Source organism: Tachyglossus aculeatus, chromosome 4, assembly GCF_015852505.1.
Source record: "Tachyglossus aculeatus isolate mTacAcu1 chromosome 4, mTacAcu1.pri, whole genome shotgun sequence".
Lineage (NCBI taxonomy): Eukaryota > Metazoa > Chordata > Mammalia > Monotremata > Tachyglossidae > Tachyglossus > Tachyglossus aculeatus.
The window spans coordinates 29740017-29754355 of NC_052069.1; the positions used below are offsets into that span (position 1 = coordinate 29740017).

General features: G+C 42.7%; 1 protein-coding gene across 1 annotated transcript in view; it reads left to right on the top strand.

The window, feature by feature from the left end:
* AK5 (adenylate kinase 5) overlaps positions 1–14339 on the top strand; it is a 336353-nt gene that overhangs the window by 67800 nt on the left and 254214 nt on the right. The window contains exon 6 of the mRNA XM_038745100.1: positions 12348–12539. Within this exon, the coding sequence (XP_038601028.1) occupies positions 12348–12539 (192 nt within the window). The remainder of the gene's footprint in view (positions 1–12347; positions 12540–14339) is intronic.

The window sequence follows — 14339 nt, forward strand, 5'->3', positions numbered from 1 at the left end:
TTACCTCATCTTTAAAATAAGGATTAAGACTGTGAGCCCCACGTGGGACAACCTGATCACCTTGTAACTACACCAGTGCTTTGAACAGTGCTTGGCACATAGTAAGCACTTAACCAATGCTACAGTAATTAATTATTACATTATTATCTTCTCTCTGCCTTAGTTACCTCTTCTGTAAAATGGGGACTAAAATTGAGAAGCAGCATGGCTCAGTGGAAAGAGCACAGGCTTTGGAGTCAGAGGTCATGGGTTCAAATCCTGGCTCTGCCAATCATCAGCTGTGTGACTTTGGGCAAGTCACTTCACTTCTCTGGGCCTCAGTTACCTCATCTGTAAAATGGGCATTAAGACTTTGAGCCCCCTGTGGTACAACCTGATCACCTTGTAACCCCCCCAGCGCTTAGAACAGTGCTTTGCACATAGCAAGCGCTTAATAAATGCCATTATTATTATTACTATTATTATTATTGTTGTGAAACCTATGTGGAAAATGGACTGTGTCCAACCTGATTTCTTGTATCTACCCCAGTGCTTATCAATCAATCAATCGTATTTATTGAGCGCTTACTGTGTGCAGAGCACTGGACTAAGCGCTTGGGAAGTACAAGTTGGCAACATATAGAGATGGTCCCTACCCAACAGTGGGCTCACAGTCTAGAAGGGGGAGACAGAGAATGAACAAAACATATTAACAAAATAAAATAAATAGAATAGATATGTACAAGATAAATAAATAAATAGAGTAATAAATACATACAAACATATACACATATAGTGCTTATTTAGTACAATGACTGCCACATAATAAGCACTTAACCTATACCATTAAAAGAGAGAGAGAGAGAAAGGGAGAAATGCATTGGAAAGATGAGAGATTAGTCAAGAAGGCCTTCTGGAGGAGATGTGATTTCAAATGGACTTCAAAGAAGGAGATGTGATTTCAGATGGACTTCAAAGAAGGAGAGAGAAGTGATTTGTTGACTTCAAAAGGAGAAGCAGTACTAGGTAGCAAGGAGTGTGTGAGCAAGAGATCAGTGCTGGGAAAGATGGGGATGAGGCACAGATACGAAGTTAATTACAGAGGAATGAAGTGTGCAAAATGAAGAGAATGAGTGGAGTGCTGTGGGAGAAAAGAATAGATTAGCAGTGTATTATTGTAAGCTCCTCTGTGGACAATAGACTCCTTGTGGGAAGAGATCATGCCTACCCTCTCTGTTGCACTGTAATTTCCCAAGCGCTTAGTTCAGCGCGATGCACACAATAAACATTCAACGATTACTGTCAATTGCTTCCACTGTTGGGTAGGGACTGTCTCTATATACTGCCAACTTGGACTTCCCAAGCGCTTAGTACAGTGCTCTGCGCACAGTAAGCGCTCAATAAATACGATTGAATGAATGAATGATTGCTTGATATTATTAAATGGTGCTTCCCAATATGACTTCCTTTTATGTTAATAATCTAGCATGCCCTTTGAACTCTTAGTCATATTTTGATTATTTGTGGGAGAAAAAATGTACCCCAGATCTACCGAAAAATGTCTTGTTTAATAATAATAATAATAATAATAATAATGATGGCATTTGTTAAGCGCTTACTATGTGCAAAGCACTGTTCTAAGCACTGGGGGGATACAGGGTGATCAGGTTGTCCCGCATGGGGCTCACAATCTTAATCTCCATTTTACAGATGAGGTAACTGAGGCACAGAGAAGTTAAGTGACTTGCCCAAAGTCACACAGACAATAAGTGGCGGAGCCGGGATTAGAACCCATGACCTCTGACTCTCAGGCCTGTGCTCTTTCCACTGAGCCGTGCTGCTTTAGCGGTTATCGATTTTAATAAAGTGTCAAGAAGACTTCTCCCTGGGAATTTTTCTAATTCAATCTTCCCTGCCCTGCATCCATTCCTTTTTACAGCTTTACAGTTTAGGAATGTGGATGATGTCCAGTTCACCTTAGGGATTGTCTTGAGATTCCCTAAAATGGAGAAAATAAAAATGTTTTTGTGGCAGAGTCAAACTTATCTGGGCTAGTGTTGGAAATTGTAACCCACCAGTATTTTCTCACTCCCAAAAAAGGTGTTTAGATAAACACCAAGATTTTATTCAGCCCTTATAGCTGTTCATGAAGTTTAAAGATAATGGTACTAAACGATGACATTTTTATTGGAGAGTGCAAGTAAAACCAATGGAAGACTGATATTAACATTGTGCACACTGCTCTATGTTGTACTGTAGCATTTGTTGCCCAAAGTCCTTGGGCCTTTTTTCACATCACCTCCTTCAAATCTTCATTTTCCAGAACCCTCTGACTCAGGGAAGAATGTCCATGCTCTCTTCTCAGGAAAAATTTAAGAACAACTTATTTAAATTTCTTAATAAATGGACTTTACTCAGAGGCCTTTTTAAGACTTTCTGTACTAACGTGCATTAGCTCCTGAAGAGCCACTTTCAGTCTTGAGTCTGAGCATGTATCTACATCAATCAATCAATCAGTCATATTTATTGAGTGCTTACTGTGTGCAGAGCACTGTACTAAGCGTTTGGGAAGTACAAGCTGGCAACATATAGAGACAGTCCCTACCCAGCAGTGGGCTCACAGTCTAGAAGGGGGAGACAGAGAACAGAACCAAACATATTAACAAAATAAAATAAATAGAATACATATGTACAAGTAAAATAGAGTAATAAATATGTACAAACATATATACAAATATACAGGTGCTGTGGGGAAGGGAAGGAGGTAAGACCGGGGGGATGGAGAGGGGGATCTAAGTGTTGGTAGGGAATTAGGGTTGGAGACGCTCCATTAGAGCATCAGGGCAATTTTCAGGATGGTTAACCAAGAGAAAGGCAACAAATCACCATTTTCACACCTCTCTTCAATCAGTCAATGCATTTATTGAGGATTTTCTGTGGGCAGATCACTGGTAGAGTACAGTTTGTCTTGCTTGTCTAATGCTGTCGAGTCAACTCCGACCCATAGCGACGCCATGGACACATCTCTCCCAGATCTCTCCCAGGGACAGGGATATACCTGTCCCTGAGTGGCAGGAGAATAATAATGATGGCATTTATTAAGCGCTTACTATGTGCAAAGCACTGGGAGAAGTTTTTTGGGTCACCAGGCCATTCAGGGTATATAATAATGATGGTATTTGTTAAGCGCTTACTATGTGCCAAGCACTGTTTTAAGTGCTGGGGTGAATACAAGGTAATTAGGTTTTCCCATGTGGGGCTCGCAATCTTAATCCCCATTTTACAGATGAGGTAGCTGAGGCACAGAGAAGTGTCTTACCCAGAGTCACACAGCTGACAAGTGGCAGATCAAGGATTAGAACCCACAACCTCTGACTCCCAAACCCAAGCTCTTTTCACTAAGCCATGCTGCTTATGAGGGGTAGTTCTTGATAACAAGCAGGAAAAGGCACAGTGTGACCTTAAGGACTTAAATAGAAAAGAGAGACTGATTCATTATTAAGGGCTTCCCCTCCCCACAGAACAGGTACATATTTACTATTCTATTTATTTTGTTAATGATGGGCATTTAGCTTTAATTCTATTTGTTCTGATGACTTGACACATGTCTACATGTTTTGTTTCATTGTCTGTCCCCCCCTTTTAGACTGTGAGCCTGTTGTTGGGTAGGGACCATCTCTATATGTTGCCAACTTGTACTTAAGCGTTTAGTACAGTGCTCTGCACACAGTAAGCGCTCAATAAATATGATTGAATGAATGAATGAATGAACAGGTATATATTTGTACATATTTACTACTCTATTTTATTAATGATGTGCATATAGCTCTAATTCTATTTATTCTGACAGCTTTGACACCTGTCTACATGTTTTGTTTCGTTGTCTGTCTCCCCCTTCTAGACTGTGAGCCCGTTGTTGGGAAGGGACCGTCTCTATATGTTGCCGACTTGTACTTCCCAAGCACTTAGTCCAGTGCTCTGCACCCAGTAAGCGCTCAATAAATATTATTGAATGAATGATTTTAGATTTTGTTATGCTCAAATGCAAAGACAGAAGCCCCAGTAATGAGGTTCTGAAATATAGGGAGTCCACCAATGCCAAAGACAAGCTCATCCCTTCAAATCTTCGCTGGGTAGAACACCTGATGAGAGTGGGTGATCCAAGGATTCCCTAAAAACTGCTTTAGAGCAACCAGAAATGGAAAAAGCTGTGTGACCTTGGGCAAGCCACTTAACTTCTCTGTGCCTCAGTTACCTCATCTATAAAATGGGGATTAAGACTGTGAGCCCCAAGTGAGACAACCTGATCACCTTGTATCCCCCAGTGCTTAGAACAGTGCTTTGCACATAGTAAGTGCTTAACAAATACTACCATTATTATTATTATTATTATTAATAAGCATGAAGAGAGGATAGAGAAGAAGTCCCTGAGCCAATCCTACCACCCACTGGGAAAATTTGACTTCTATAGGGAATAAAAGAGTGGGAATGGTTATTATAGGTCTCAGAGAAGAAACGTGGCTCAGTGGAAAGAACACGGGCTTTGGAGTCAGAGGTCATGGGTTCAAATCCTGGCTCCAGCAATTGTCAGCTGTGTGACTTTGGGCAAGTCACTTTACTTCTCTGGGCTTCAGTTACCTCATCTGGAAAATGGGGATTAAGACTGTGAGCCCCCTGTGGTGTCCCACCTGATCACCTTATAACCTCCCCAGCTCTTAGGACAGTGCTTTGCACATAGTAAGTGCTCAATAAATGCCATTATTATTATTATTCACATTCAACAAAGATCCGCCCTCTGTTCCAGCCTTTATTTTTGCTGTTTTGAGAAAAACATTAAGTCAGTCAATAGATCAGTGGTATTTATTGCGTGCTCATTGTGGGTAAGGAATGTGACTACCAACTCTGCTATATTATACTCTCAAGCTCTTAGTACAGTGTTCTGCATACATTAAGCACTAAATAAATACCACTGATGATAATTCAGAGCACTGTGTTAAGTGCTGTGCTTGGGAGAGTGCAATTCAATAGAATTGGTTGACATGATGTCTGTTCACAAAGGGTTTACAGTCTACAAAAGCATCAATCAATCCATCAATTAATGATGTCTATTGAGTGCTTACTCTGTGCAGAGCCCCGTACTAATCATTTGGAGAGTACAATACAACAGAGTTTGCAGAAACGTTCCCTGCCCACAACAAGTTTATAGTCTAGCTGCAGAGACAGACATTAATATAAGTAATATACAGATATGGATATAAGTGCTGTGGGGCCGAGGGTGGGATGAAGATCAAATGTCCAAAGGGTACAGATCTTAGTGTGTAGGTGACACAGAAGGGAGACGAAGTAGGGGAAATGAGGGCTTAGTCAAGGAAGACCTCTTGGAGAAGATACGATTTTAATAAGATTTTGAAAATGGGGAGAGTGATGGTATATCCTATTTGGAGGAAGAAGAAGTTCCAGGCTAGAGGGAGGAAGTAGGAAAGGGGTTGGTGATGAGATAGGTGTGATTGAAGCACACCTTGGGCTGGGAGGAAATTAGTGAGGTAAGGTAGCCTGAGGGGATGAGGTGATTGAGTGTTTTAGAGGCAGTAGGGAGTGCCTGTCTGATGCAGAGGTGGATGGGCAACCACTGAAGATTCTTTGGAGGAGTAGGCAGATGTGGACTGAATGATTTGGGGGAAAAATGATCTGGACAGAAGAGTGAAGTGTGGACTGGAGGGGGTAGAGGCAGGAGGCAGGGAGGACATCAAGGAGGCTGATGTAGCAGTCGAGGCAAAGGGCTCAATAAATATGATTGAATGAGTAAATGATGTCTGTCTCCCCCCTTATAGACTGTGAGCCCATTGTTGGGTAGGGATTGTCTCTATTTGTTCCTGAATTGTACTCTCCAAGTGCTTAGTATGGTGCTCTGCAAGCAGTAAGTGCTCAATAAATATGATTCAATGAATAAATGATGCCTGTCTCCACCCTTCTAGACTGTGAGCCCATTGTTGGGTAGGAATTGTCTCTATTTGTTGCTGAATTGTACTCTCCAAGCGCTTAGTACAGTGCTCTGCATGCAGTAAGCGCTCAATAAAGATGATTGATTGAATGAATGAATGATGTCTGTCTCCCCACTTCTAGACTGTGAACCCGTTGTTGGGTAGGGATTGTCTCTGTTGCTGAATTATACTCTCCAAGCACTTAGTATAGTGCTCTGCACACAGTAAGCGCTCAACAAATATGATTGAACAAATGAATGAAGGTGGGACGGTGTAAGTGTTTATATCAGCATAGTAGCAGTTCGGATAGAGAGGAAAGGGCAGACTCTAGCACTGTCGTGAATGTAGAACAGCGTGGCTCAGTGGAAAGAGCCCGGGCTTTGGAGTCAGAGGTTGTGGGTTCAAATCCCAACTCTGCCAACTGTCAGCTGTGTGACTTTGGGCAAGTCACTTCACTTCTCTGGGCCTCAGTTCCCTCATCTGGAAAACGGGGATGAAGACTGTGAGCCCCATGTGGGATAACCTGATCACCTTGTATCCCCCCCAGTGCTTAGAACAGTGCTTTACACATAGTAAGTGCTTAATAAATGCCATTATTATTATTATTAGAACTAATAGGATTTGGTGACAGAGTGGATATGTGGGTTGAATGAGAGTGATGAGTGAAAGAAAATGTCAGAGTTAATGGTTTTGTGAGATGGGGAGGATAGTGGTATTGACTACAGTGATGGGAAGGATAAGGGGAGGATGGAGTTTGGGTGGGAAGATGAGTTCATTCATTCAGTCGCATGTATTGAGTGCTTACTGTGTGCAGAGCACTGTACTAAGCGCTTGGGAAGTACAAGTTGGCAACATATAGAGACGGTCCCTACCCAACAGTGGGCTCACAGTCTAGAAGGGGGATACAGGGAACAAAACCAAACATATTAACAAACTAAAATAAATAGAATAAATATGTACAAATAAAATAAATAAATAGAATAATAAATGCATACAAACATATATACATATATACAGGTGCCGTGGCGAGGGGAAGGAGGTAAGGCAGGGGAGATGGGGAGAGGGAGGAAGGGAAGAGGAAGGAGGGGGCTCAGTCTGGGATGATTTCTATTTTGGATACCATGTTTGGTGTGAGGTATTGGTGGGACCTTCAAGTAGTGATGTCCTGAAGGCAGGAGGAAATGTGAGACTGCAGAAAAGGAGAGAGGTCAGGGCTGGAGAAATAAATTTGGAAATCATTCTCCTAAAGATAGTAGTTGAAGCCAGTTCTCCAAGGGAATTGGTGTAGATGGAGAATAAAAGGAGATCCAGAACTGAGCCTTGAGGGACTCCCACAAGCAGGAGCTGGGAGACAGAGGAGGATCCTGCAAAAGAGACAGAGAAGGAGCATTCAGAGAGATAGGAGTAGAACTAGACTATAAGCTCACTGTGGGCAGGGAATGTGTCTGTTTATTGTTATACTGTACTTTCCCAAGAGTTTGGTACTGTGCTTTGCACACAGTAACCACTCAATAAATACAACTGAATGAATGAATGACCAGGAGAGGACAGTGTCGGTGAAGCCAAGGTTGGATAATCTTGCAAGGAGAATTGTCTTGATAATTTGTGTCTTCCTCACCCTACTTTATCTTTAACATCTTTTTTATGGTATTTGTTAAGCACTTACTATACACCAAGCACTGTACTAAGTGCTGGAGTATATATGCACTAGTCAGGTTGAACACAGTCCATGTCCCATGTGGGGCTCACAGTCTTAATCCCCATATTACAGATAAGGTAACTGAGGCACAGGGAAGTTAAGTGACTTACTCAAGGTCACATAGCAGACACGAGGAGGAGCCAGGATCAGAACCCGAGTCCTTCTGGCTCCCAGGCCTGTTGTCTATCTAGTAGGCCATACTGCTTCTTTAGCTAAAGGGTGAAAGAAAAATGTGAGTCAAATTATAAAGTATCATCAAAAACTCTTGCCATGCATAGCCAGAACTCGATCACAAATATTTTTAGTTTCTCATTTACCCCCAGCTGGAAGTGGCATAATATAATTCAGAGTCTATGGGTGGAAATGAGTTTTACACTGTATGGGTTTCTTTTTTTTATCTGAGAGCCTAGCTGAAAATATTTGCTACAGCATGAATTATAGTGATAAAAATAATGCTCACATTTAAAATACACCAAAATCACTTCATAACGTTCCTGAATAATGCTTTATGATAAAAATAATCAACTAGATTTAGGTTTGTTGTGACAAACTTCAAGTATTTGTATTCTATATCCAGGTATATTCATATGAAGAGAGACATAGAATCGTGTCATGACTTTTCCATGCAATAGTAGTTTTCCTAACTTTTTTTCCAGTTTAGATGTCCAGTTTAGCCGCAGTTATACATAAGGCAAGTGATAAAAATGAAAATAATAATAATGATTATGGTGTTTATCAAGCACTTACAAGTGCCAAGCACCGTTCTAAACAATGGTTTAGATACAAGTTAATCAAGTTGGACACAGTCCCTGTCCCACTCTTATCCCCACTTGATAGTTGAGGTAACTGAGACACAGAGGAAGTGAAGTGACTTGCCCAAGTTCACATGACAGACATGTAGCGGAGTCAAGATTAGAACTCAGGTCCTTCTGACTTTCCAGGCCTGCGCTCTATCAATCAATCAATTGTATTTATTGAGCGCTTACTGTGTGCAGAGCACTGTACTAAGCGCTTGGGAAGTACAAGTTAGCAACATATAGAGACAGTCCCTACCCAACAGTGGGCTTACAGTCTAGAAGGGGGAGACAGAGAACAAAACCAAACATACTAACAAAATAAAATAAATAGAATAGATATGTACAAGTAAAATAAATAAATAGAGTAATAAATATGTACAAACATATATACATATATACAGGTGATGTGGGGAAGGGAAGGAGGTAAGATGAGGGGGAAGGAGAGGGGGACGAGGGAGAGGGGAAGGAAGGGGCTCAGTCTGGGTAGGCCTCCTGGAGGAGGTGAGCTCTCAGTAGGGCCTTGAAGGGAGGAAGAGAGCTAGCTTGGCGGATGGGCAGAGGGAGGGCATTCCAGGCCCGGGGGATGACGTGGGCCGGGGGTCGATGGCGGGACAGGCGAGAACGAGGCACGATGAGGAGATTAGCGGTGGAGGAGCGGAGGGTGCGGGGCTCCCATGGCTATCCACTAAGCCATGTTGCAAATCTGCCATTCAAGAAATAAATCATATGGTGCATAGGGCGAGTTTACCCTATCCACTGTGTAGCTTTGACTCCTGTTAAGAAGCCATCTCTGGGAGCCACATGTTTTCTCTCACCTCCGCCTTCCCTCTCACGACTGAAGGCACCTGCTCCTGACACGCTCAGTGCAGGAACACCTAAACAACAATCATGAGACAACACAGATTTACAGTCTGGTCTTCCTGCAGGTTCCTATTTCTTCTCCATCATGGCAGAGCAAAGGAACAGAGAACACTCCAGCCTTCCCTTCCCATCACTGAGGGTTGTTTTACTGTTTTACTGCTTTATCGCTCGTTCTGTGTCTGTTGCCAGTACCCTCTTCCCATCTTATTTTCTCAGATATGGAACCCCTCGAGAGCCAGGGACAGTGTCAAATTTCCACCTCTTACTGTAAACTCTTTCCATATACTGCAATCTCCCTCTGGGAAGGGATCGCAGCTACCAAATCTATTTTCTTGCACTTTCCCAAGTACTTATTACAGTGTTCCGCACACATAAGCACTTAATATCGATTGAATGAAGTCCCAGTATTGAGTACAGTGTTCTGCACACAGCAATTAATAATCACTATGACTACTATTGCCCATTTGACTAAGACTCCTAAAAGCCAGAGCCCAACCAGAGCCCATTTGGAGCCAGTCCATATCTTCATGATGCTCAGCTCAGCCCTCGCAAGCACAGGCTGCTTGGTCCCAGCTCCAGGAGAACTAGTCTGAGCCCACTTGGGATTTCAGTCATGGGGGATCCAGATACTTTTGTTTCAGACACTCTGTAGAGTCTCCCCCATCCTCTTTTCAGCCATCTCTAAGATTAAAGGACTAATGAGTTGATGGTTCTCCTCTGTTGACCCTGTATAAGAAATTAGTAGTAGTAGTAGTAGTAGTAGTAGTAGTAGTAGTAGTAGTAGTAGTAGTAGTAATAATAGTGAAGCAGCATGGCGCACTGGATAGAGCCCAGGCCTGGGGGCCAAAAGGTCATGGGTTCTAATCCTGGCTCTGCCACTTGTCTGCTGTATGATCTTGGGTATGTCACTTCACTTCTCTGGTCCTCAGATACCCCATCTGCAAAATGGGGATTGAGACAGTGAGCCCCATGTGGGCAGAGACTGTGTCCAGCCTGATTTGCCTTCATCCTAGTGCTTAGTAGTGCCTGGCACATAGTAAGTGTTTAACAAATGCCATGATTATTATTAGTAGTAATAGTAGTAGTGGTAATAATAATAATAATAATAATAATGGCATTTATTAAGCTCTTACTATGTGCAAAGCACTGTTCTAAGCACTGGGGAGGTTTCAGGTGATCAGATTGTCCCACAGGGGGCTAACAGTCTTAATCCCCATTTTACAGATGAGGCAACTGAGGCCCAGAGAAGTGAAGTGACTTGCCCAAAGTCACACAGCTGACAACTGGCAGAGCCGGGATTTGAACCCATGACTTCTGACTCCATAGCCCGTGCTCTTTCCACTGAGCCATGCTGCTTCTCTACTACTAATAGTAGTAGTACTAATAATAGTAGTAGCATTTATTGGGAGGCCTTCCCAGACTAAGCCCCCTCCTTTCTCTCCCCCTCCTCCCCTTCTCCACCCCCTGCCTTACCTCCTTCCCTTCCCCACAGCACCTGTATATATGTTTGTACGTATTTATTACTCTATTTATTTATTTATTTTACTTGTACATATCTATTCTATTTATTTTATTTTGTTAATATGTTTTGTTTTGTTCTCCATCACCCCTTCTAGACTGTGAGCCCACTGTTGGGTAGGGACCGTCTCTATATGTTGCCAACTTGTACTTCCCAAGCGCTTAAAACAGTGCTCTGCACACAGTAAGTGCTCAATAAATACGATTGATTGGTTGATTGATTGATAATACATAAGTGCTGAAGAAGCTATAATAAGTCTAACATATTCATTCATGGTTTGGGGAAACTGGAGAAACCCAAGCCTTCTAAAGTCTGAGGTGATTCCTCTAAAGTGTCTTTACACCTAGAGCACAGGCCTGAGAGTCAGAATTACCTGAATTCTAATCCCGGCTCTGCCACTTCATTCATTCATTCATTCAGTCGTATTTATTGAGCGCTTACTGTGTGCAGAGCATTGTGCTAAGCACTTGGGAAGTACAAGTCAGTAACATATAGAGACGGTCCCTACCCAACAGCGGGCTTACAGTCTAGACGGGGGAGACAGACAACAAAACAGAACATATGACCAAAATAAAATAAATAGAATAAATATGTACAAATAAAATAAGTAAATGAATAGAGTAATAAATACGTACAAACATATATACAGGTGCTGTGGGGAGGGGAAGGAGGTAAGATGGGGGGATGGGGAGGGGGAGGAGAGGGAGAAGAAGGAGAGGGCTCAGTCTGGCAAGGCCTCCTGGAGGAGGTGAGCTCTCAGTAGGGCAGGGTCTTCTGGGTGACCTTGGGCATATTATTTAACTTCTCTGTGCCTCTGTTACCTCATCTGTAAAATGGGGATTGAGACTGTGAGCTCTATGTGGGACATGGACTGTGTCCAACCTGATTAGGTTGTATCTACCCCAGTGCTTAGTACAGTACCCAGTACATAGTAAGCACTTAAAAAGTACCATAAAAAAAGCTGTGGCCAAGCTGACCCATTCAGCACCTTGTAGCTCTGCTGAACCACCTGAATTCTGACCCCAGCAGAACTGCATCTGTCCAGATCCCTCTTGCCTGTGACAAGAATAAGATACGCCTGAAACCTCTTCCCTTTCAGCCTCCCTCTTTCCTCTCTGCCCCAAAACTCCTTCAAAGGAAATTTTTGGACCAAAAAGTCCCCAAGTTTTGATATGTGAAGAAAGAATCCATAAAAGGTTAGAGATTCTTATAATAAGGTCCCTCCCAGGAAGCCCTTTAGTGACCAGAAATTCCCTATACATCTCTCAGAACACTTTGGGAAAAGCCCACTAGGCTGTCAGGAAATGGACATTGTCAGTAAATTCAGGCTGAAAGGTCCACTGAGAATTTATAAATTGTTTATAGAGTCCATATCCCATCACGACATCTCTCAGTCAGATCTCGACAGGTCAGATATACTGTAGCATCTATTAAACTAAATGAAATATGCTTGACAACTATGTCAACTATGGCTTATCTAATCCTGGCCTGTTGTATAAACTTCTCCACAGATCTGCACTCCAGATTTGGTGGTGTTCCTGGCTTGCACTAACCAGAGGCTGAAAGAAAGACTGGTGAAACGTGCCGAGCAGCAGGGTCGACCCGACGACAACCTCAAAGCCACCCAAAGACGGCTAATGAATTTTAAGCAGAATGCTGTTCCGTTGGTCAAATACTTCCAGGAAAAGGGGCTGATCATGACAGTAAGTCCCACGGATCATTCACATCGTATACATCTGCCAATTTAATTCAGGATTGCTGGTTACCTCCTTACCTGCAAGTTTTAATTTTTATTTCCTTAAAATCGAGTCTCTGTGATAGTTGATATAGCATTATATGAAGCATGATAAGCCTAATTGGGTTGCATATCTTGTCTTTACGAAGTTGAAATAATGGCCTTCCTTTTCAGTTGACTTGAATTAAGCAATCAGGATTCCATGGCTCTAGTGGTGGGGTGTTGGGTGAAAGAAGAGAGCTAAGGGGATGGGAAAGAGGGAAAAGTTCAAGCTAATTCAGACCAAAGCACCCTCAGACAATCTCTTAGATCTTCTTCTACGGTTTATGGGAACTTAATCAGTGGTGCTTACAAAAGACTGTTCTGTAGTTTTCCTTAAAAATTGACATTTGGAGGTTGGGTGCTCTCTGGCCCTTGGGGCAGGGAGGTTCAGACTGAGGCTTCTCTCCCCAGGCTCCCATCAGAATGAGAGTTGCTCCCTCCCCCAAACCAGGAGCTAAAAGGGCTAGGCAGGGCCCTCACACCCTTTTTTCTAGGGATAACACTTGGCCTAGGAGGGCAGTGGTTGACTTATAATAATTGTAGTATTTGTTAGGCCCTTACTATGTGCCAAGCACTGAACTAATTGCTGGGGTCCAAGATCATCAGGTCCAACATAGGGCTCACAGTCTGAATAGGAGGAAGAACAGGTATTAATGCTAGACTGTACGCTTGTTGTGTGCAAGGAATGTGTCTGTTTATTGGTATATTGTACTCTCCTAAGTGCTTAGTACAGTGCTCTGAACAAAGTGCTCAATAAATATGTTTGAAGGTTGAAGAAGAAGAATCCTCATTTAACTGATGAGGGAACTGAGGCACCAAGACGTTAAGTGACTTGCCCAGGCTCGCACAGCGGGGAAGTGGCAGAGCTGGGATTAGAACCCAGGTTTTCTGACTCCCAGACTCTTGTTCTTTCCACTAGGCCTTGGGGAGGGGTAGAAGAGTTACGAGCACAGGCAACTGATGCCTGGAACAGATTCTGGGAGATGGTAGAGAAGGTAGAGGGAAGCTAATGTACTTTCTCATGCACTTTTCCAGTATTTGTAGTAGCATCCTCAGGAGTCCAGGAAGGAAAACAGTTCATTCTCTCTCATTCTCTCTCATTCTCTCTTTCTCTCTCTCTCTCCTTCTCCCCCTCTCTTCCTCTCTCCCTTTTTTAAAATAATATTTGTTGAAGCACTTACTATGGGCCAGACACTGTACTAAGTGCTGCGGTTGATATGAGGATGGACACAGTCCTTGTTCACACAGCAGGCAAATAGCAGATCTGGGATTAGAATCCATGTCCTCTGATTCCCAGGCCTGTGGTCTTTCCACCAGGCCAAGCTGCTTTCTTTCTTTCTTTCTTTCTTTCTTTCTTTCTTTTTCTTTCTTTCTTTCTTTCTTTCTTTCTTTCTTTCTTTCTTTCTTTCTTTCTTTCTTTCTTTCTTTTTCTCTTTCTTTCTTTCTCTCTTTCTTTCTCTCTCTCTTTCTTTCTTTCTTTCTTTCTCTCTTTCTCTCTCTCTCTCTCTCTCTCTCTCTCTCTCTCTCTCTCTCTCTCCCCTCCATTCTCTTTCTTGCTCTCCATCTCTTTTTCTCTCTCACTCCTGCTCTCCTTTTCCCTTTCTCTATCTCCCTATCCTTTCCCCTTTCCTTCTGTCTCTCCCCATCGCCTTCCCTCTTCCTTTTCCTCCATTTCTCTTTCTTTTTTTTCTCTCTGTTATTAGCTCATTTCATCCTTTCTCACTTG